The sequence below is a fragment of the Podarcis cretensis genome (assembly GCF_951804945.1).
Source record: "Podarcis cretensis genome assembly, chromosome: 9".
NCBI lineage: Eukaryota > Metazoa > Chordata > Lepidosauria > Squamata > Lacertidae > Podarcis > Podarcis cretensis.
The window spans coordinates 30,092,333-30,115,378 of NC_137178.1; the positions used below are offsets into that span (position 1 = coordinate 30,092,333).

The following is a 23,046-nucleotide window of genomic DNA, read 5'->3' on the forward strand; positions in this document are numbered from 1 at the left end:
CCGTTTACCTCCCCGCCGGAGTGGTACCTATTTATCTACTTGCACTTTGATGTGCTTTCAAACTGCTAGGTTGACAGGAGCAGGGACCAGGCAATGGGAGCTCACCTCGTCGTGGGGATTTGAACTGCCGACCTTCTGATCAGCAAGCCCAAGAGGCTCAGTGGTTTAGACTACAGCGCCACCCACGTCCCATAACCCTTAGTACCCTAACACAGAAGCCAGTCCCATTGCTCAAGGGGACTTACACCAAAGTGAGTACAGTATGTCTAGGATTACATAGCCCTGGTTCGAAGTGCGAGACTCTCAATGCGTCTCGCCCGTATCAAACCCAGGCAGCTCGCTTTAGGGCCGCTGGAGGTCGCCCTCACAAAGAGACTCCTTTCCCCCCCCCCTCCCATTCACGACACGCTCCTTCCATTTACGGCAAGGCTTGCCGACGTGCGTTGTGACGGCTGGCCGGCTTGCTGAGGTGAATGGGAGCTGTAGTCCCCAAGGCAAGGACTCGTTGCTAAGCAGCGGCTTGGCCGGCGTCGCTTAGGAAACGGCGCGGTTTCTGCAGGCGTCGCATACATGTGACGTCCTTTGTGAAGCGCGCCCGGAGAGGCAAAGCGGCGCGCCCGGTTACGAACGCGGGCCGGGCCTCAGGAAGGGGAAAGGCCGCCGCTGCCATGAAAGAGACGCCGCTGTCCAACTGCGAGAAGCGGTTCCTGCTCCGGGCTATCGAGGAGCGGAAGGTGCGAGGTGGCGGGACGTGGATGCTCCTACGCAGGACTGCGCGTGTTTTCTGTGGCGGGACTCGCGGGGGAAAGCGCGCCGCTGGCGCCGTGGGCGTGGATTCCTTCCCGCGCGGGTGGGAGAGGCGGTGCCCGGGAGCGTGTTGCTTAAAAGGTGGGAGGGAGTCGTCATTAACTCGAGTGGTGAAAGAACGACTCTTGACCTCTGGCAATGGATGAAGCTGTATTTTAAGTTGATTATTATTATTATTATTATTTTATTTATACCCCCTTCCAATCTGGCTGGGATTCCCCAGCCATTCTGGGTGGCTTACAGCACATAAAAAATTGTAAAACGTTAGACATAAAAAAATTCCTAATGCAGGGTTGCCTTCAGATGCCTTCTAAAAGTCACATGGTTGTTTATCTCCTTGACATCTGAAGGGAGGGCGCCACTACCGAAAATGCCCTCTGCCTGGTTCCCTGTAACCTGGCTTCTCGCAGTGAGGGAACCACCGGAAGGCCCTCAGAGCTGGACCTCATTGTCCAGGCTGAATGATGGGGTGGAAACACTCCTTCAGGTAAACTGGGCCAAGGCCGTTTAGGGCTTTAAAGGTCAGCACCAACACTTTGAATTGTGTTCGCAAACGCACTGGGAGCTGATGTAGGTCCTTCAGGACTAGTGTTATAGGGTCTCGGCAGTCACTCCCAGTCACCAGTCTAGCTGCCATTTTCTGGATTAGTTGAAGTTTCTGAGTCACCTTCAAAGGTAGGCCCACGTAGAGCGCATTGCAGTAGTCCAAGCGGGAGATAACCAGAGCATGCACCACTCTGGCGAGACAGTCCGCAGGCAGATAGGGTCTCAGCCTGCATACCAGGTGAAGTTGGTAGACAGCTGCCCTGGATACAGAATTGACCTGCGCCTCCATGGACAGCTGTGAGTCCAAAATGACTCCCAGGCTGTGCACCTGGCCTTTCAGGGGCACAGTTACTCCATTCAGGACCAGGGAGCCCCCGCACACACCTGCTCACCCCTTTCCCCCAAAACAGTGCTTCTGCTGAATTGTGTAAGTGTACATTACCTTGGGGTGTGGAGGACCAAAGGGCAGTTTTATAAATATTATTAATACTTCTTGAAACCTTGCCCACCAAAAGGTGGCTACTCTAGTGTTAAGGACTGTTGAAATGTGTAAGGGAAATCTAAGCAGCATCCAGCAATTGTTGACCTTGTGCAACCACTTCTGTACTTCTGTGGCTTACCTTCCCAATCCCACACTTCACATCTGTAACACTGTTGTGCTCATCCTTTGTAGCGTCTGGATGGGCGACAGTGCTATGACTACAGAAACCTCCGCATTTCCTTTGGCACTGACTATGGCTGCTGTATTGTGGAGCTCGGAAAAACCAGGTATTTAAAAATAAGGAAACACAAATATCCAGGCATAACTGAACCACCTCACTGCCACCCTTTCTGTCATGGCAGTATGCTGTGTCACTTACTTGGGGACCTACTTATTATAGCAGGCAGGAGAAAGTTGTGTATAAAAAAGCAGGAGAAAGCCAGGTGGGAGAATCCACAGCTACTCTATTTCTTCCTTCATCTGGAACTTCAGGTATAATGGGAAGGGCCATAGTTCAGTGGTAGAGCATCAGCTTCGTATGCTGAAGGTCCCAAGTTCAGTCTCCAGTATTTCTAGGTAGGACTGGGAAAGATGCTTGCCTGGAACTCTGGATAGCTGCTGCCACTCAGTGTAGAAAATATTGAGCCAGATGGACCAATGGTCTGACTCGGTGTAAGGCAGTTTGCTGTGTTCCCAGTATCAATTTGTGGGTTACAAATTAGCAACACAATTGTCTCAAGGCTTGCAGTTAACTTATCCCAGGTAAATTTCACCTTAAGTCCAGAGACTGGAATTTTAGAATGATTCATTGTTTGCTTTCCTGTCACATGTCAATAATTAGTAAGGTGTTAATTTTTTTTCTTTCTAAAAGCTTGTCTTTTGGGGTGGCTTCTCTTTCTGCAGAGTTCTTGGGCAAGTGTCATGTGAACTTGTCGCCCCAAAGCCAAATCGTGCAACAGAGGGCATACTTTTCTTTAATCTTGAACTCTCTCCTATGGCATCACCTGCTTTTGAGCCTGGAAGGTATGTGAGTGTTCCCCCTGCTCCCTGTAATGTCAACAAGCAAAGATAATGCAAAATAAAAATTAAAAAAAAATACTGTTCCTGGCTAATGTTTTGTGTCTTTGTTTTTGTTTTGTTTTTCATTCTAGACAATCTGAGCTGCTTATAAAACTAAACCGACTGTTAGAAAGATGTCTAAGGAACTCCAAGTGTATAGATACTGAATCTCTCTGTGTTGTTGCTGGTGAAAAGGTGTGTGACTGCATGAATTCTGACACTTTAGTAAATTATTTTCCTTTTTTTTGCATTATGTTTTTTGGATTGTGAACCTGTGGACAGGGATTTTTGTTCTTTCTCTCTCTTGTTGCATGGTATCTAGTACCTATTAGGTACATGAGCGCGCATGCGCGCACACACAAATATATATATATAAAAAATAGTCTTAATTGTTTGCCAGGAATGTCTTAATTTTTAGTAAATCAATGGTGGGCACTGAGTTAAATGAGACTTAAACCTACATAAGGTTGTAACTGCTGATTATTTCTAGAGTTAATGTGCGGCATTTGGCAAAGGTATTTTAAATGTCTGCTGAACTGTAGAAGAGACCCCAGCATTTATCTGCTAAAGGTATTCAATAGCAAAATATTTATTCTGTAAAAGTTTTTATATGCTATCCTATCATAAAATATAAGGGTGGCATAGAACATTATAAAAACCTTAAAAGTTCATTAAAAGCATTGCTAAAAGTATTGCTGGAGAATAGTTAATACTGGTTTGCTATTAATATTGGTTTGCTCTCTTTCTCCTGCAGCAGCAATGGGGAACATGTGAACCTCCCATCATCCCTGACCCTTGGCCATGCTGGCAGAGTTTGATGGGAGTTGGAATCCAACAACATGTAGAGGGCCACAGGTTCCCGATCTCTGCTCTTCAGTGACATACACTTATATTTTTAGATACTTTGCAGTGTGTGTGATCACTGATGAGAATGCCACATTCGGTATTCCTTCAGAGATCTTGCCTTCCCATGTTTTTAGTAGCCTCTTGGAAACCAGCAGAGCCTAGACGTGTGTCCTTGTATTCACATGAGTTTTGATTCTTTATTCAAATATGTTTTCTCTAGTTTTTAATGAGATTTCTAAGGAGGTACAAGGCAAATGTATGAACAAAATATGACAGCAGGACCTTTAGGGTTGTATTTGCTGAACATTACAAAAACTGAGAAGCAAAATGAAATCCCTTGCTTGTTGTTTTTTTATTCTGAGGTCTGGCAAATTCGTGTGGACTTGCATTTGTTGAATCATAATGGAAACATTATTGATGCTGCAAGCATAGCAGCAATAGTGGCATTATGCCACTTCCGGAGGCCAGATGTGTCTGTGCAAGGAGAAGAAGTAACACTGGTAAGTTGCTTCAGTCTTGCATTCTTGACTTTCCCTTTAAGTAGAATCCTGATGGCCCATCAGTATGAGTTACCTTTACAAAGCAAAGCAACATACTTGGGACTTCGTAAGCAAGAGGACATAGTACTCAAAATCAGTTAGCACAGATGAGTACAGCCTTGCACGGATAAGAACCTAAGAAACACCTTGTTCAGTCAGATCAGGGTCCAATGTTCTTTGCAATAATTCCTGCAGGCGCTAGGTGGTCTACCAATAATTGGTTTGTGGGCTGCTATCCCACTTATATATTGTCTGATTTTGGATTTATGATAGCTGTATATTAAATATGAAGTTATACATAAAACATTGGGGAATAAGAGCAGGAACAATCTATTGATTTGCTTAGCAACGAAGAGTTGATCAGCTTCAGTTCTCTAAAGCAAGTGGGGAGCCATGTAAGCCACCCTAAGCTTTTTACAGGATGGGCAAGATATTCAAATATAATAAAAATAGAAGTCATGTTCTTCAAAGCTATGTTCTTCTCAACTCTGAGGGCTGGAAATTTCTCTTCTTACAGTATTGAAAGCCGTGTAACCACTGAGTTTTATTCTGTAACTAGTCAGTAAGAATTCTCAGTTATGTATTTTTTGCTAAGTAAAGTATTCCTTTGTATTGGATTATTTAGTATACCCCCGAGGAGCGGGATCCTGTCCCTCTGAGTATCCACCACATGCCTATCTGTGTAAGCTTTGCTTTCTTCCAGCAAGGGTAAGTTAATCTTGTTCCATGAGCTGAAAGCAACTTGCCAGCATTTCTGGAATTCAGGCGCATAACACCAAAGAGGAACCATGGGGTGGGTTCTTGAAAGTGAGATAGTATGCCGTCTTAATCTGAGAAATCAGTTATTGCAGTGTAATATGACTGATTTTAACGAGTGTTTTATCAGCATAGGTTTTAATTCACAAACACATCTTAAACATATACCTAACATCTTGCACATTGTATTGTTTAAATTTTCATTGCTCTCTTTTGGGATTAAGCACTTACTGATAGTTTGTAAAATGATTGCAGGACCTACTTGTTAGTAGATCCCAGTGAACAGGAGGAACGTGTAATGGATGGTCTTCTTGTGATTGCTATGAATAAGCACCGAGAGATTTGTACAATTCAGTCCAGTGGTGGAATTATGCTGCTAAAAGATCAGGTAATATGGAAGTTTCTGAAGTTTGAGTATTAAGCTGTGGATCACACTTTCCTTTATGCAGATAATTAATGTTTCACCATTGAGTAATCCATCTTCACGTATGGTCTCGATTGCATTTTGAACTGGATAGGTACTTTTAATATTCTGCAGAGCATGTTTGGGACAGAGTGAGAAGGAAGAGCTTGCACAATTAGGTGCCTACATGGAGATAGAAAGTTTCAAGAGGCTGGGCTTGTTAATAGTTGATTGATTGTTTGAATGTAGAGACACTTCCCTGCACTGCAAATATTAGAAAGTATACAAATGAGACATTTGAACCAGGCTTGCAAAGCTTTTGCATAAAAAACACTTTTAACCTAAGAATGGCTTGACATCTTCAAGGACAAATAATTGCTTAGACCTAAACTTGCAATTCTAACAAAGTATCACCTAATTTGAATATTGCTAAACTCATACTTTTGTTAAAGTTTAATGGAAACTATCCCATGATGCAGTCTTACAATATTTATTTGCTACATGACTTTGTACAGTACTATTAGCTCAAAATACTGGTTGTTTCTGCTGCCCTTTTTTCTTCTTACTTGAAATAGAAGAGAGAAACCTGTAACTTCATAGAGTGAATGCTGCTGTTTATTCTTAGACAGTTTGTAAACAGACAGCCTTTTAAATGTTTTAATTAAGCTTCATTTAATCCATTTTAAAGGCTTGGTATTACTCAAAAGCCCAGTAATTCCCAGAAGTCTTGGCAGGGGGGTAGATGTCTCTGAACCATGGTTTAAGGGCATGCTATCCTCAGTCTGCTCCCTTGCTATGAATTGACTATCCAGTGTCTGGCTTTTGAAGCATAGTCATTGTGACAAAACCTTTTAGCTTATATTTGCTTATGTCATGATATTGATCTATTTACCACAGGTTCTGAGATGCAGCAAAATAACCGGTGTTAAGGTAGCAGAAATTACAGAACTAATTCAAAAAGCCTTGGAGAATGATCAAAAAGTTAGGTTAGTATGTCACAGGTACTCACTTGCATCACCAATTTGTTCCATTTTAAAATTAATCTACAAATTTTCTCAATCAGACTTTGTATAAAATCTGCCTGATAGGTTTCCTGTATCAGAATAGTTGAATTGGACTATTCGTATTTACTCAGGCCATTAGAAATAGGGAAGAAATATATTAGGGCTGTCAAGGATATTTCATTTGGCCACCAGAATAAGGGTAGGAGCCAGATGATAAGCATATATTACACCACTTACACATCAGTTACCCTGGCTACCCATTTGTTTCTGAACTCAACTTAAAATGTTATTGATCCCAAAGGTTAGGCCACATAGGAACCTGCCTGAACCCTGAGATTGTCAATGCTGTCCCAGCTGTCTGACCAATTCAGCCTTTTCTGTCATAGTACTGCCAAGCCCCTCCTCTTCAAGTCTATAAATAAGCTCTGAAAACATTTTATTCAGAGAAGTCATATTATTCCCTCCCCACCCTACTACTCTTCTTGTGCTGATGTACTTTTGTTTTCTTGTTTGGCTGTTTTAATTGTTCTGTAACTTTGTGAGTCACTTTGATGGGAATTTTTTTTGAAAGCAGGATATAAATTGAAACAGAAGCTATATTGCTTATTTATATTTGTTTTGTAGAACATTTCAACATTATGAATGTTTATGTCAATTTGGATGTCTAAAGGAACTTTTTTGTTTGTTTTAACAGGAAAGAAGGAGGGAAATTTGGATTTGCAGAATCTATTCCCAGCCAGAAAATAACAGCTTTTAAGATAGATCAAGCCCCAATTGATACTAATGATGTACAAGAGCAAGCTGAAGAAATAATCTCAAATGCATTTCCACCTTCCGAAGTGTATCCTTTTTCTTTTTATTGGCTCACATCAGTGTGCTAGGTAATTGATGTTAAGTGCTAGGATCTCGTGCCTTAGAGCTATTCTTTTACAGTTGAATACATTTTCACAATTCTAGTTTCAATGGCAAATTTTTATAAAAAATTTACACAATTTTTTATAAAAGAGTGTCCAAGAACCGCATGAAGATTCACCATAGCAGGAAAGAGCATATAGCAATCAGGGTTGTGGTTATCCCACCAGGGGGAAAGTTAACTAGATGTTGAAAAAATTCACAAATGTCCTAAGAAGGAAGTCTGTTGCTCATCTCTGCTGATGGTGTTCATAATGATCACAATTGCTTATGGTACCCACAATAGCAAAAGTGCTGATTAAACATTCTGTGACTAAGCAACCACAGCAAAATGTTGAGGAAAGAAGGTATCTGAAGCTCGTGCATCATATTGATAACAACACACTGTGCTAAAGGCTATTGTGCAGGAAGGTATCAGAGTAGGTATCGCTTTGCTGTGATCCCTTTTTTAAACAAAAATTTTATTAGTTTTCCACATTTTTAGACAAACACACACAAATCATAACTGAACTTGATCCAATATTAATATCATAGTTAAATGACTTCCTCAAATTCCCTTGACTGAATTTTATTATGTATCATTGTAACGGTTTTCCAAAATAATATCTCATAAAATTTACTTAATCCTCTTAACATCTTTATCTCTTTTCGCTGTGCTGTGATCCTAAGTAGCCCTTTTTGGGGAAGTTTTTAATGTTTAATGCTGTATTGTGTTTTTAATATTAGGTTGGGAGCCACCCAGAGTGGCTGGGGAAACCCAGCCAGATGGACGGGGTATAAATAATACATTATTTATTTTATTTTATTTTATTTTATTTTATTTTATTTTATTTTATTTTATTTTATTTTATTTTTTTAATTAATTAATTAATTAATAGCTATACATTTTTGTCAAAAAATTTAGAAAATTTATACCATTGCTGCATTGCATGCAAGTGTTCAGGACAGACTGAAGCTTGTCTGCATTTTGCTTAATGAACGTAGCTTGGCCAAGCCCATTTTATGGGCTTCTGGCACAGCCCAGATTGGAGAAGGACAAGAGAGTTCTTGGGGAGATTTTGAGGAATCTGAGAAGGAAGAGGAGGAAGATGAAGATGAAGTCACCCCAGATGAACCAATAACTGTAGAAGACCAGAGTATGGAAACAGGAGACACTGGTGTTCGAACCAGAAATCAGAAAGGTTGGTACCTTTAGCAGCAGTGCTTCATGAAAGATCGTGGGTAATATCAAATGGGAAAATACAGCTTAGAAGTTGTAAATTACCGTATTTTTCGTCCTATAGGGCGCACTGGCCCATAGGACGCACCTCGTTTTTTGGGGGGTGGGAAATGAATAAAAAAAAATTATTCCCCCCCCAGCCGTGGCTGCCGCCCCAAGGCTTGCACACACCTGCCCGAAGCACGGGGAGCCCTCCGGAGGGCTCCTCGTGCTTCGGGCGGCAGGCTGCAGCCCCAAGCCTCGCGCGCCCAGCGGGACCTCCCGCCGGGCGCGCAAGGCTTGCGGACACTCACCGGGGCTGCAGGCTGCTGCCCGCAAGCCTTGTGAGCCTGCGGGAACTCCCACCAGGCTTGCAAGGCTTGCGGATAGCTTCCTGAAGCCTGGAGAGCGAGAGGGGTCGGTGCACACCGATGCCTCTCGCTCTCCAGGCTTCAGCGAAAGCCTGCATTCGCCCCATAGGATGCACACACATTTCCCCTTCATTTTTGGAGGGGGAAAAGTGCGTCCTATGGGGCGAAAAATACGGTAGTGTCTGTAGATGTTTCTGCTTTAGTGCGTGCTAATTATAGGTAAGCAAGAATTCTTGGCCGCAACAATACAGTTGAATATGCAGAGGGGGCAGTTTGAATATTGTCTTGAATAAAGTCTGTTTATTGCCAACTAGGCTGGGCCAGTTGAATATGCAGAGGGGACAGTTTGAATATTGTCTTGAATAAAGTCTGTTTATTGCCAACTAGGCTGGGACGCGGGTGGCGCTGTGGGTAAAAGCCTCAGCGCCTAGGGCTTGCCGATCGAAAGGTCGGCGGTTCGAATCCCCGCGGCGGGGTGCGCTCCCGCTGCTCGGTCCCAGCACCTGCCAACCTAGCAGTTCGAAAGCACCCCCGGGTGCAAGTAGATAAATAGGGACCGCTTACTAGCGGGAAGGTAAACGGCGTTTCCGTGTGCGGCTCTGGCTCGCCAGAGCAGCGACGTCACGCTGGCCACGTGACCCGGAAGTGTCTCCGGACAGTGCTGGCCCCTGGCCTCTTGAGTGAGATGGGCGCACAACCCCAGAGTCTGTCAAGACTGGCCCGTACGGGCAGGGGTACCTTTACCTTTACCTTTACCTAGGCTGGGCCAGAGCCTGAGCTCATTGCCCAATGTGGGCCAGTTTCACAGCACCTGTCAGTCACATGATGTCACTGTGACATCTGATGACCCAGCTTCAAAATTGTACTCACAGTATTGCAGATGGGCTGCAAAAGGAAGATCCTTGCCAAAAGCACGGTTTGCAGGCTGATCAGCAGTGCTTGCAAGCCAGGATTAATTTGGGAGCTCAGGAGTCAAACTAATCTCAGCAGAGTTTGCATTTGGTCCCAGATTTAAAAGGTCCTGCATATAAGCCCTGCTTTCCAAATAATTAATGGGAGAACACTTTGAGGCTCCTGATGGTTCCTTTGCAGCTGTGTCCTTTGCAGCCCATCTACCTAGTGTCACACCCATTGCTTGGCCTGGGGGCCAAAGATTTTGTCTGTTTTCTGCACTATGTTTCTGTTAAATCAGAAGAGTTAACGTTTTAGCAAACTGATATTTTCCAATTAGTGGGACGGGCCCTTCCCTCAACTCACAATTACTTAGAAACATGAAAGTCTTTGAAGTGGAGTAGTTTTAGAATTGGAAGGAGAGCAGTTGTTTTTAGGATTGTAGTTGGGGATGATGTGGCCCAGAGGAAAAATAGTTGCAAGCTGTAAGCATCGGCAAGCTGAAGAGAAAAGTGGCAGGCTGTTAAATGCAGCAAGCTATGCAGAGGGCCATGACTGACTTCTGCTGGCATCCAAGACTGTGGCCATGGGAGAGGCAATAACCCTTTGGAGTGTTAATGCTTTGAACCCCTCTATCGTATGCTCAGGTTGTATATATGTGTTAATAAGCCATATATCCTAAAGATGCCAAAGGAAACAGACCCTGAGTGTCTGGAACCCCTGGAATCTCATGCCACTCAGAAATTGGTGTGGTGTGTAACACAATTCAGGATTAACTGTGGTGCCAACACACACATTACAGTTGCCATCAGCCTGAAATGGCACACCCTTTCTGCACTTCTGCTACAGCATATCGTTTATCATGTTATTCCAGATGAAACCCATGTACCAATGAATAATTTTCTTACATTTTTAAGATGAGACAATCGTGTTGTCTGACAGTGAAGAGGAAGATGTTGTTATCCTGGAGCCAGAAATTGCACTCAGCAGGTAATCACAAGGACATTTTCTGTTTCTGTAGCTGGCTGTGTTTGACTGAGACTTACTGCTAGTATGGAAAGGGATTCAGATCAGCTTGGCTGCTTTGAACCACATGGAGCATAGTCAGGAATCCACACATTGCTTGTGAGCAAGGCACCTAGCACTGCTCCTCACCCTGGCGGTCTTACTTCCACTAGTTTTATTGAACAGAAGAGAAATTGGAGTCACTTCTGAGCAGTGTTCAAATTGCAGGACTAAATGCCCACCCTAGTCCATAGCATATCTATAACTCAGGTGGGATATAAAATAGGGGTCAGTGAGGCATAAAAAAACCTAATGGATTAAAAAAACCAAATAGCTCTATATTCAGAGATGTCCTTTAAGATGAACATGAAGAAAGGTAAGAGGAAATGTAAGAGTTTGAGGCTGCAGTACCCCAAAGATACTGTATGTTGATGGAGTGGAAGCTTGCATGTACGACAGTAAATAGTTATGGGCAGGATTGCTGCAGACCTCCTAAATTGCTCAGATTATTACTAAACTGCTTCTAAGTTGTGCCTTTGGAGGAAAGAGGCCCAAAATCCACAGAATGAATAAAGGAGTTATGTATTTAGGCCACATGATCTAAACAAAATAAGCTCATTTTAACTGAAAGTTAGCTATGGATTCGAAGAGAAGTTTTTGTATGACTCAGGAAAAGATATTGGTATTTCTACCTTGTGAAATGTTTACTTAAAATTTTATGCTAAGGGGGAAGAAAAGGGTATATGTCTATATTTTTATGTGCTTAGCTGGAACTTGAAATAAAAGAAATCTAAATATTACATTATAATTATTACCCTTTTTTACCCTTTTAATGCAAGTTAAAGGTGAATTCTGAACCCAGGAAACAAGTTCCTACATCTCTTCTACAGTTCTAGACCCATACTCTTCCATTACAAAAATGTATTGGTCATAGCCAAAGCCCCATAGTCATTGAATTGTCTATTGTGTATCAGCAGGTTTAAAACCTTAAGGCTGGGTAGTGCCTAATAGCAGTTTCTGAAACTGGGGGTGGTGGAGAGAGCATGCACATAAGGGATCAGTACTGTGCAATTCTAAATATGTTAAGGCTTGTTCCCATATACTGTAAGCATGCCTGTGGTAAGGAATACAGCCTTCATAGCTGTTTTCAGATACAATGCTAATCTTTTAGAGACCTGGGCCCATCCACAATTCCATTTGCCCCATTGCTTCCCCTCAGGAAAACCCACAGTTCACACTGAATTTGAACAAATGGCAGTTGGATTTTTCGTGGATTGCTGTTTGTTCCATCTGAGGACCAGAATGTGGTTTTTCCAAGGGAAAGGCAAAACCACTCTGTGGAAGTGCAAATGAGCGCAATTTTGTATAATTGAAAATTAATATAGTGTAGTTTGATGAACAAATGGACAGACTACTGGATTTTGCTGTAACTTCACTGCTTTTCTTCCCTACAGAACTGAGTCTTCCCCAAAGCAGGACATCAATAAAAAAACAGCTGGCAAAAAGAAGAAAAAAGCTGTTTGAATTTAGATTGTTTATATTAAACTTGCTTACTCTGTATTCTGTAACTTAGTGTATGTGCACATGCAAGGAATTGTCATGGTGTGTTCACTTGCCTAAGTGCAGTATCTTTTTCAAATAAAGTTTAGGCAGAACTGGACTAGGGCTCTATTCTGTGTAGCTCTTTGCTAAAGGAAATGTTGTGAGGATCTGACCGGTTACTTGATTTCTGCTTTCTGTTCACAGGGTAATGACAAAAGATCATCTTTCCTCCTCTTTGACATCCAAACCTCTAGGTCAGTTTTAAAAGTGACATTTTTAGAAATAGCCCTATAAAATGGTATTGAGAAGGTCCTATGGAGCACTTATATTGAAAATGGGTGAAGTTAACATAAAGGCAGACAAGTCCTCTTTCAGGATTTTATTGACCAGCTTCAAGATGGTTTACACGTAGGTCTTTACATGCAATTGGTTTGCTGTGAGCACATGTGAAGCAGTATTCTATCTTACAGAAAATCCTACTTAAATATGAGTATAAAAGTTAGCCACCCTTACAAATATAGAAAACCTTTCAAACCAGGGCCTTAGTTTGTACAGCAGACCCACTACTTCCACCCTGTATCAATACGTATCACATTTGAACAGCTACCCAAGCCTAGGACCTTTGCTAGCTGCAGTTGGGTTGCAGAGCAGTATGCATGAGTTGAGATCACTGTTCAGCTCTGTGCTACCTCTAGCACCAAATCCATGGCCTTTACGTCTAGGTTATAGTTTGGCATGCTCAAATAGGCAACACATTAAGTAGTTTCAATTTGTGAGCTCAGAGTACAAGCCAAGACAGTTTTCAGACAGCAATAGCTGTCTATGTAGCCTTCCTGGGACAAGAATGCTATTTCTTGCCCTTGTTTTCAAGACTCCGTTTCTGTGGGTTAGAGTGAAAATCATTAATGCAGCGTTTCATAAGCTACTGTAGCAGCATGAACTTAAGTGGCACTACTGCCACCAGCAGGCACAAACATCTAATAACCAGTCAACATTCTTAATGGCTACTCAGAACTGTCAAAAGTAGCGTCACTCTTAAATTAAGCATTAGTTGACTTTCCCAAATATGCTGTTGCAACTTAATTGTATATAGGAGTCTGAATAGACTGAACCTTCCTTCGTATTAGTATTTCAAGTATGCAGACAGACTCTATTGAATTTTCTTGATTTGACATTTAGAGTCAGAATCCCTATTTACATGCTCTTATTTTTTAAAAAAAGGGTCAGCAGTACTTAAGTGGTTGACCTGCATGGTTTAAGTCTGTTTCAACAGAACTTTTAAAGGCGCATCACCTAAGTATTTAGAACAAGATTGCATGTACAAAAGTTTACATTAAAACATTATAAAAGTAGAAAACTTCACAATTTTCTATGGTAATATACCAGAGTGATTGAAGTCTAAATAAAAGTTTAAAACTGTACAGTTGCCATTACAGGTAATATACACCTTTGAGATGTCAAGTTTGATTGTTATGATAAGATTAGTGTCTCTGGCGGGTCAATGAGCGATACTGCATGGTACCTGAAAAAGATAAGTTAGACAAACACTTAACTTCTGCTCTCCAGCACAGTATTTATATTCCATCAACTGTATTCTTGTAGAAAATGACAATATATTCTAATGCAGCAGCAGTCAACATGGTGCCTTCCCTGCCAATATTAAACTACAGCTTCTATAGTCCCCGACCATTGTCTGTGCTAGGTGGGGCTGTTCTGTGTTTAAGTGAACAAGATCCAAGGGCATCATGTTTGCCACCCCTGTTCTAGTGTACCCCCAACTGTTTAGACAAAAAGCATAGGAAAGAGTCTTACTTTACAGCCTTGTATTTCTCCCGTATAGACTGTTGCGTATGCTGTGCCGCTGTCTGGTAGGTCTTGTGGAGGTCCATTATACAAGGCTTAAGATTTTCAATTGTGTATCCCGTCACTTCAGCAAGAGAGTCAGTCTGCCAAGGAAATTGTCAGATGGTTATTCAACTCTGCCTTTCAGCATTATTGCTGGAACACTGCTCCTATTTTCTTAGGCTTTGTCCTGAATCTGAAATTTGGCATTATCAAAGGAAGAGTTGGGGTTGACATGGGATGAACTGCAGGGAAAGATTTTTTTTAAAGCATAGTAAGGAACACAGTTCCTTCTCTACTTTTGTAGATTTATCTCCATGGCACTTACCAGCCCCGGGGTGCCTGTATGGTTGTAGACGGTGGAACGTCATTTAAATTTAATGATGAAAGAATAGCGTCAATGCTAATCATGGGTCAAATACTTGAGAGTTTGGGAGGAGGAATTTAAAAAATGGGGGCAAGGGACACAGAGGTAGGTTGTACAGAAAGTGTCATACCTAGAAGTACAGAGCAGTTAGTTATTATGACCTATGAATCTTTGTGTGCACATTTTGCAGCCTTAACAACTGTAGAATTGGATCATTGAAAGTGCCCAGCAATCATTACAGGCCACCAAGCAACATACTAAATAACACTGATACTGTGTTCCTGTGTGCCTCAAGGCGAAACACCTACTCATCTTCTCCACTAATGTCAACTGAATGTCACACACTGCCCCATAACAGTTAACTTTCAAGGCAGTTTGAAAGAGATAATACATCATAGCAAAAATAGAAACGAAGCCTCTAAAGTTGCAAGGTACAAGGCTGGGAAAAATAAAGGTTTTTGCCTGGTGCTGGGAAAGAATGTAGGTAACCAGGCAGGTCTTCACAGGGTGAGATTTTTCCAGGCAGGGCCCCATAACCATGGTGGCCACCTTGCCACTTGCCTGACCTGACGGCCAGAGGATACAGAAGAGGCATCTGATCTCAGTGTACAGGCAGGCTGAGGTGCAGGTAGACCCTTTGATGCTCCAATGTGTGTATTAAGGCAAGTATTATACATACCCAAGTTTTTCCAGAAATAGTATAGTTTGCTGTATGAAATGCTGCGGCAGCAATTACTGATGGCAAATATTTCAGGTATGTCTCAGCATCAATTAAACTCAGTTCTCCCAAGTACTGTAGAGAGAGAAAACATGCTTAAACCTGGCCCGCTGCATTTTTGTCGTACAGAAGTTGCACTTTCAAAACAGGCAAACAAACTGTCTCTGTACATTAACAGACTAACAAGCTGTGAGTGGCATTGGCTAAACCAAGCCAGCCCCTTCCTATCCTACACCACACAAGTACATGGAAATTGTACCCTTCAGGTAGCACAGACGCTTCCAATAAGCTCCTGGAAAATACGCCATTCAGTTGGACTCATGCTATGCCCTCCTCTAGCCACATTAGCTGGAGAAAGTTTTACCCCCCCCCCCCCGCTAATGATAGTTAAGAGTTGGGATGGTTCAATTGGTACAGCATAAGACTCTTAATCTCAGGGTTGATTCCTGCCTTGTAGGGGGTTAGACTAGATGACCCTCGTGGTCCCATCTATGGTTCTAACACATGCCTCAAACAAAGCTCTTCCTTAAAAGAAGGCATCTGGTTCCCACAGGAACTGAAGGAAAAAACAAAACCTTATGTGCAGAACCAACACTTACCGTTGCCAGGTTTTCCACTTGGGAGCTAGCTGGCTGATGCAAGAAGTATTGAGAAAGGAACTGGTTTATAGTAGGCGCTGCCAGATCAAATGAAAGGACTTTCAGAACTAAGTGCTCCATCCTGAGGACTTGTTTCTTTGTGTAAGTGTCATCTGTGATATATACAAATTCTGCTACTTCAGGAGGGTAGATTTCTTCAAACTTTCTAGGGTAGAAAGGAAAGCATTGCTGTAAGCATCAAGCTGCATTTGTCTCCATCCCTTGTACCATTTCATCCCAAAGTATGCATTAGGATAAGCAAAGTATCCAGTAAAGATGCTGTTTGTTTTTATCCTACTTTGTATACTCTATCTGCCTCCAAGCACTTTGCTGCAACCAGCTTGGGAACTCTCAGAAGTAGAGAAGGTCCCTGGCATGTTCTAGGTACCCTGGTTTATATGCTGTATGCATCAGGCAATGGTGTAAAACACCAACAAATTGCAATAGCATCTTAAAAAGATTTGTAGACCCGAATGTTTATAGCTCAAGATTTATATTCAAAGAGCAATGCACTGGATTCATGTTTTTAAGCACAGGCTACACTCCCTCTGAAAGAGTAGGCATGCAGTTTGGAGTGCTCATTGACCAGCCTTTGTCACTCAACGCTCAGGTGGCCTCAGCGGCTAGGAGCGCCTTTTACCAGCTTCAGTTGGTAACACAGCTATGGCCATTCCCAGACTCAGACAGCTTGGCATGGTAACCTCAGGTCTGAAATACTGCAATTGACTATGCCGGGTTTCCCTTGGGCTTAACTCAGAAGCAGCAACTGGTACAGAATGCAGCAGCTAGGTTGTTGACTGAGGTACAATAAGCCCAGAACTTACCAGGGTGTTACGTTCTGGGGAATACACCTAAAGCCAAAATTGTGGATAGTAAGAACACATTGGGTTCAATGGCAGGTGAGATTGGCAAAGTCATTTTTATCAGAACCCCCTCCCTTTTATTTGCCATGCACGTAAAGACGAATGCACAGAAGTTAAATATATGTATGTTGCAGGCTTACTGTATTCCACCAACACCATATAACACCTCTCCTAAGCGAGCTGCACAGGCTGCCAATATTCTACCAAAAATATTGGTTCAAAGTATTGCTTTTAGCGTTTAAAGTCTAAAGCAACTTGAGAACAGGTAACCAAAGGGAACAACCCTCCCCATATACCCATGCCTGGCAATTGTACCACTCAGAAGGGTAGGAAGAATACTGTGCCACTCCAGCTGAAACTAGATAGACATCCAGAATCATGTTTAGATGGAAGACATTTAGGACAACTTTCCCCGAGGTGTGACCAAATGACTTATGGAACAGTAACTGTAGGAATAGCTTTTACAATTTGTATTTTATTCTTTTCTTGTACACTGCTTTAATGGCCTCAGGCTGTGAAAGAATTTACACATTTGTAAAACAATAATCACATTTCAGCAGTACTTTGCCCAGATACATATTTCTGATATGGGTGTCAGTACTGTACTTGGGAAGTGTTGAACGATTTTACCTGTCTCTGGATTCTCAGAATTGGGAAATATTGGTTTTTATGAGACAAAACATAATATTCCAAAGTAAAACAAATATAAAATACAAGGGCTATTAAGTTTACTTACGATGCCAACAGCATGGCAGCAGTTCCCAGAAGTTGAAGTTTCCCTCTTAGCACTGACATTGAAGACAGAAACCTGTCAATGTAGTTTACCGCCAAGTGCAAAGTTTCATTTTGGAGCTTGTACTCTTCGCCAACCTCCACTAGCCAGTCCACAAGAATAGCCCGCATATTGTTTGTGATGTCTGGCTGCTTCTTCATGTAACCTGCTTTGGGCTTGCATTTCACCTATAAAGAGGTCATTGTTAATTACTTCCTGCCACTTTTTGATGGGCTTTGGGCTGCTATGCAATTTGATTTTCTGCTGGGAGACTGCAGGCACGCTTTACAACTCTGGGTTGGAGGAGTCATCAGGTCACCACTGTTTTGTCCCGGTTTAAGATTTTGAAAAACAGGGAACCTATATTTTAAAGTCACTTGCTCACAATTGATGGGGAGCCATCTGTGTGAGCAGATAACAAATTGAAAAAGGACAGTTATCCTGTTTGGATACATTGGTTCAGAGTTCCTTTTGATATTAAAAAAGTGATCAGACCTATTTGCTATTAGATGCAAGTTTCCAAGAAATATGCTACCCAAGTAGCCTGGAGAGTCAACACATTGTGTTGTAAATCAAACTGAAACAAATATGCCTCGTATCTGAATTAGCACTTATACTTGTGCTCACAACTGATCTAGTTCCTTGCCAAGTTCATGCCAGCATGGTTTTATGACTGCAAGCCTCAATTTTTCCTTTCTACAATCAAGAGCTAACCAAAAGCGATAAATGTTAACACTCACAATAGTAGCTATCACTTCTCCACTTAACTGACCCCACCACCCACCAGCTTTTTATACAGCATCTAAGTCAATTGTCTGCAATTGCTATCACACCAGACAAGTGGCAAATTGCAAAGATAGCTGCATATTCACTTAGAATAGATTAAAGGAGTGGTGACAGGGCATACAAGCCAGAATTGTATTACATAGGGAGACTTGACATTCTTTGACCTACCGTAGTATGTTTTTGTATGCATTTTACAAGGGAACCCAGCAGAAAAGCGACGGCCAAACCCTTCATATGAACATCCCAAGATAATCATGTCTGTGCAGTTAGAAGGGACCCAAACTCAATTAGGTAGAACTCCTTCCTCCAAAAATAAAATGTCTAAGCTGTATTCTCACCTCCATTTCCCTAAGATACTTATAGATATCTTCAATGTAGTCTGGTACATGGTTAACATTAATTCTCTGTTCCGTTTCTTGGACTATTGACATATCCATAACACTTGGAGATCCTAAAATGCAAAATATAGGGCAATTTAAAACAATTTACATTCTTATGAAGCAACATCTTAAGGTCAACAGTGAATGTTATTAAACAGGCATGTCCAACTCCCAAGAGACTGCGATCTACTCCCACCATAAAAAAACTAGCAGTGATCTACCCATTGGATTGATCCTTTTGGAGAGGATTGATCAGTTGTTGAGCTTCTCTTTTTGGGGGGTTTTGGGCGATTGATCAGGATCACGCAATTGACCAGGGACGCCCTGTGATTGACCAGTAGATCATGATCAGCCAGTTGGACATGCCTGCTATAAAGCAACTGAAGGTTTAGTTCTTTCAAGTCCAGAGTAGTCCTTGCTTGTGTACCGTAGTTTCATGCTCTAAAAAATTAACCTGCCAACAGTTCAGAGTAACCATTTCCTTTTAAAAAAACCAGCGGGGATAGCTGGGTCAGCAAGGCATGAGACTTTTCATCTCAGGGTTGTGTTTGAGCCCCACATTAGGCAAAAAGATTCCTGAATTGTAGGGGGTTGGACTAGATGACCCTTGTAGCCCCTTCCAGGTCTATTGATTCTATGCCCTTAGTAGCAAATATAACCATGTCCACTGCTCCTCTACTCCAGAAGACTAATATGTGTTGGGACACCTGGAGTGCACCCCCATATGGCTAAAAGCCAGTATTTCTTTAAACTTTGAGCTGGGACCCTGAAGTATGCAAACCTATTCTTACCCTCACCGAAGCTCAGATCCATTGGGTTATCTATAGGTGTCAGAGGTTTCCTGATTCCCATTGAAGCGACTGCAGTCTTCAAGCCTAGGGCCTCTTCACTTGAAGACATCCTTTTCGACATCATACGTTTTTTCTGCCTGGTGACATCAGGCTCATCCATATGGATGGTAAAAGCGGGCTGCTTATTCCCCATTTTGCCCCGGGGAACATCGAGGCAGTTTTCATCATTGGTACTCCATGGAATTTGGCTGAGGGAAGCCTGTAACACGAAGTTCACTGTTAGCAATCATGCACCCAATACCTGACAATGGCCTTTGAAAACTTTTCCACTGGCCAAATCTCATGTTTCTTTTTTATATATAAAAGCCTGGGCAGTGCAGGAGTTCAAGTATGAGAGACTGAGCTCCCCAGGTTCAACAGGAAGGCAGGAAACAGTGCAGTCACTATTTCCCAACCTCACAGGAGAGAAGCGAAGGCTGAGTACCCTGACCTCCCTGGGGAAACGTGGGATATACCTGTAGCGTGAACCAAGATGCCCTGCGGGTGTGTCCCCATGATGAGAGGCCATGCTGCGGCTTCATGTCGCGGCCACCTCGGAACGAAGCAGGAGGCGATGCTCGCATACATTGTGCACCGAAACCATCGGCGAGGGCAGGGCGGCCAGAGGCGCGCCGCCGGAGTTGGCGCCCTCCCTCCGGGCGCCCTTTCTGGGACCCGCCCGCAGGGAGCGCCCCCTGCAGCCTCGAGGGCCGGCCGGCCTCCCTCCTCTCCCGCCCCTGAGCCCCGAAAGCTCTCGCTTCCAAGAGCAGCAGCAGCAAGGTGGGCGCCCGGAGCTTGGGGTGGGAGACATCCCGCCCCTCTCTTCCCCCGACCCCCAATGCAAGGAGCCTCTCCGCCGCCTCCTTCTCTTTTCTGCCCCGAGCTCTAAGATGGCGGATGCGGGGTCTGGGGCAGCTCCGAGCGGCGCAGGGGCGCGGGAAACGGCTCCCCTTCCCCTCCGGCCCTTTATTTACCTGCGACGGCTGGGCAAGGGGCTCCCGGTTGGGCCGCAGCAGCCCCAGAGCGACCCGCGTCCCCAGCGCAGCGCCCGCCAGCCGAGGGTCGCCCTTCGCTCCCGGGGGCACGTTCTCCTGGTTCTCCCGAGCCAGGGAGGCGGCGGCGGCGGCGGCGGCGGCGGCTCCCGTCAGCATGGCGATAAGCGCGGCGGCGGCGGCGGCGGCGACTGCAGAACCGGGGAGCCTCGAGCCGAGCTGCTCTGAACGGACGCTCGCTCGGCGGCTTCGCTCTCGTTCTCTTTCGGGCCCGCTCCGCTTTCGCCGTTCAAGTAGCCCGCGACGATTGAATCCGCCAATGGGGAAGCGGCTGCCCTCGACGTCACGCCGCGGCACGGAAGCTGGCGAGGGTCAAACAGCCGCAAGTCGCGACCGGAGGCGGGGCTTGGAAGCTCCGCCCGCGGAGATGCTGCTGCTGCTGCTGCTGCTGCTCGGCGGGACGGGCGCTCAGGGGGCGAATAAGGACACCTTCGAGCTTTAGGTTTAATTCGTACGCAGAGGATTCTGCGAAGGGTCACGTTTTTCTCTACGCCCCTGATTTTAAATGTCCTTGCGTAAGATCCCTGCCTGGAAACCTGGGAGGGCGGGAACAGCACGAAACGCCTCGGTACAAGACACACAGCCATATTTCTTTATTCTCTATTTATTCATGCTTAATCAAGAATTTGTGATTGAGATCGCTTTTCCGCATTCGCCATACCTTTAGACTGAGAGCACAGACCGTCTCTGGACAGGAAGCCTGCAGCTTACGCGAAGTTAAGTTCCACCGGTCGCAGCTAAAACCAAAATCGCGCAAAATAAAATCCCATTAGGTTCAATGTAACTTTTTTTTGCCACGCAGAAATTTCATGTGCGTAAATTGTGGGCTTACTGTACTGATTTATGTCAGTCACTCAGAGGCTTGCCAGCTAAAAGCTGGGGTATAAGTGTGGCTAAATAAAAGTAAGTATATTGAGTTCAGAAGGATTTAATCCACAGGTTAAACCACAGAGCCTAGGGCTTGCCGATCAGAAGGTCCTGCAGTTTGAATCCCCGCAACGGGGTGAGCGCCCGTTACTTGGTCCCTGCTCCTGCCAACCTAGCAATTCGGGTTTTTGTGTGTTTTTTGCAATAAAGTATGTCTTTATTGTTTTAAAATAGATACATTTGTGCCAGGAAAGCAAACCAACTAACCAACATACAATCAAATAAACAAGCTATAAATTGACAGACAATAGCAATATATGGAACAACACAATTCTTATAACTAACATCATTTGTACTCCCAATGATGTGAACAATTGTAAAACTTGTAAAACAAGAAATTAAAAATGACTTCCAATTATTCTTGCTGTACTTTATCTGTTGATTATCTTATACTGCACAGTTACATCCAACCTAGCAGTTCAAAAGCACATCAAAGTGCAAGTAGATAAATAGGTACTGCTCCAGCGGGAAGGTAAACAGCATTTCCATGCACTTCTCTGGTTCGCCAGAAGCGGCTTAGTTATGCTGGCCACATGAGCCGGAAGCTGTACGCCGGCTCCCTCCGCCAATAAAGTGAGATGAGCGCTGCAACCCCAGTGTCAGTCACGACTGGACTTAATGGTCAGGGGTCCCCTTTACCTTTACCTCTAGGGAGCACAGAAACAAACTTCCGCACCAACTTTCCTTAAGACCAGGCATCCCCAACCTTCAGCCCTCCAGATGGCTTACTGGTCCTGTTAGCTAGGGATCATGGGAGTTGTAGGCCAAAACATCTGGAGGGCCACAGGTTGGGGATGCCTGCTTTAGATCCTTAGATGCAGTACCATTTCCTGCAATTTAGCTTGTGCGTGAGCTAACACTAGAAAAAGTGTTTTGGGGTGGGCATTATTGGGTGGTTGTTTTTATTTGATTATATACAGTGGTGTCCCGCAAGACGAATGCCTCGCAAGACGGAAAACTCGCTAGACGAAAGAGTTTTCCGTTTTGGAGGTGCTTCGCAAAACGAATTTCCTATGGGCTTGCTTCGCAAGACGAAAATGTCTTGCGAGTTCCTGCGGGTTTTTCCCCCTTTCCCCCCTTTTTCTAAGCCGCTAAGCTGCTAAGCCGCTAAGCCGCTAAAAGCTGCTAAGCCACTAATAGCGCTAAGCCGCTAAGCCATCAATGGGCTTGCTTCGCAAGACGAAAAAACCGCTAGACGAAGAGAATCGCGGAACGGATTCTTTTCGTCTTGCGAGGCACCACTGTATATATATTGTGGTTTTTATGTTGATCATTACTGTGAACCGCCCTGAGACCTTCAGGTATAGGGTGGTATATAAATAATAATAATAATAATAATAATATAGCGAGTTTTTCGTCTTGCGAGGCATTCGTCTTGCGGGGCACCACTGTATTCAGTATCCTATCAGTATTATTCAGTCTAACACTCAAGTGCCCCTCTCGGCCCTTTCTGGGCAAAACTCCAGAGAAGGCTAGTAGAAATCCAAAGGCAATCCCTGTCTACAACTAAA

At 43.7% G+C, this 23,046-nt stretch overlaps 2 protein-coding genes across 2 annotated transcripts; one reads left to right on the top strand and one right to left on the bottom strand.

Annotated features, from left to right (window-relative positions):
• The first annotated feature begins 474 nt into the window (after positions 1–474).
• Positions 475–12,478, top strand: EXOSC9 (exosome component 9). Its single transcript, XM_079990356.1, has 12 exons — positions 475–734; positions 2,027–2,121; positions 2,738–2,857; positions 2,986–3,088; positions 4,102–4,239; positions 4,904–4,986; positions 5,290–5,422; positions 6,335–6,423; positions 7,136–7,282; positions 8,338–8,534; positions 10,731–10,803; positions 12,273–12,478. Exons 1-12 carry the CDS (start codon positions 669–671, stop codon positions 12,340–12,342), a joined length of 1,314 nt encoding a protein of 437 aa, XP_079846482.1. The 5' UTR covers positions 475–668; the 3' UTR covers positions 12,343–12,478.
• Positions 12,479–12,724: 246 nt separating this feature from the next.
• Positions 12,725–20,867, bottom strand: CCNA2 (cyclin A2). Its single transcript, XM_079990357.1, has 8 exons — positions 20,531–20,867; positions 19,518–19,776; positions 18,685–18,797; positions 17,525–17,748; positions 15,887–16,091; positions 15,249–15,362; positions 14,173–14,306; positions 12,725–13,882 (listed from the first exon to the last, which is right to left on the bottom strand). The coding sequence occupies exons 1-8, from the start codon at positions 20,705–20,707 to the stop codon at positions 13,831–13,833; spliced, it is 1,278 nt and encodes a 425-aa protein (XP_079846483.1). The 5' UTR covers positions 20,708–20,867; the 3' UTR covers positions 12,725–13,830.
• Between the last annotated feature and the right edge of the window lie 2,179 nt (positions 20,868–23,046).

Excerpts from the sequence above, each read along its gene's own strand:
- EXOSC9 (XM_079990356.1), top strand. The coding sequence starts at position 669 with ATGAAAGAGACGCCGCTGTCCAACTGCGAGAAGCGGTTCCTGCTCCGG. Across the intron at positions 735-2,026 it reads GGGCTATCGAGGAGCGGAAG|CGTCTGGATGGGCGACAGTG; the intron begins GTGCGAGGTGGC and ends CATCCTTTGTAG. Across the intron at positions 2,858-2,985 it reads CCTGCTTTTGAGCCTGGAAG|ACAATCTGAGCTGCTTATAA; the intron begins GTATGTGAGTGT and ends TTTTCATTCTAG.
- CCNA2 (XM_079990357.1), bottom strand. The coding sequence starts at position 20,707 with ATGCTGACGGGAGCCGCCGCCGCCGCCGCCGCCGCCGCCTCCCTGGCT. Across the intron at positions 19,777-20,530 it reads CCCTTGCCCAGCCGTCGCAG|GCTTCCCTCAGCCAAATTCC; the intron begins GTAAATAAAGGG and ends TTCGTGTTACAG. Across the intron at positions 15,363-15,886 it reads AAGTGGAAAACCTGGCAACG|TACTTGGGAGAACTGAGTTT; the intron begins GTAAGTGTTGGT and ends CTCTCTCTACAG.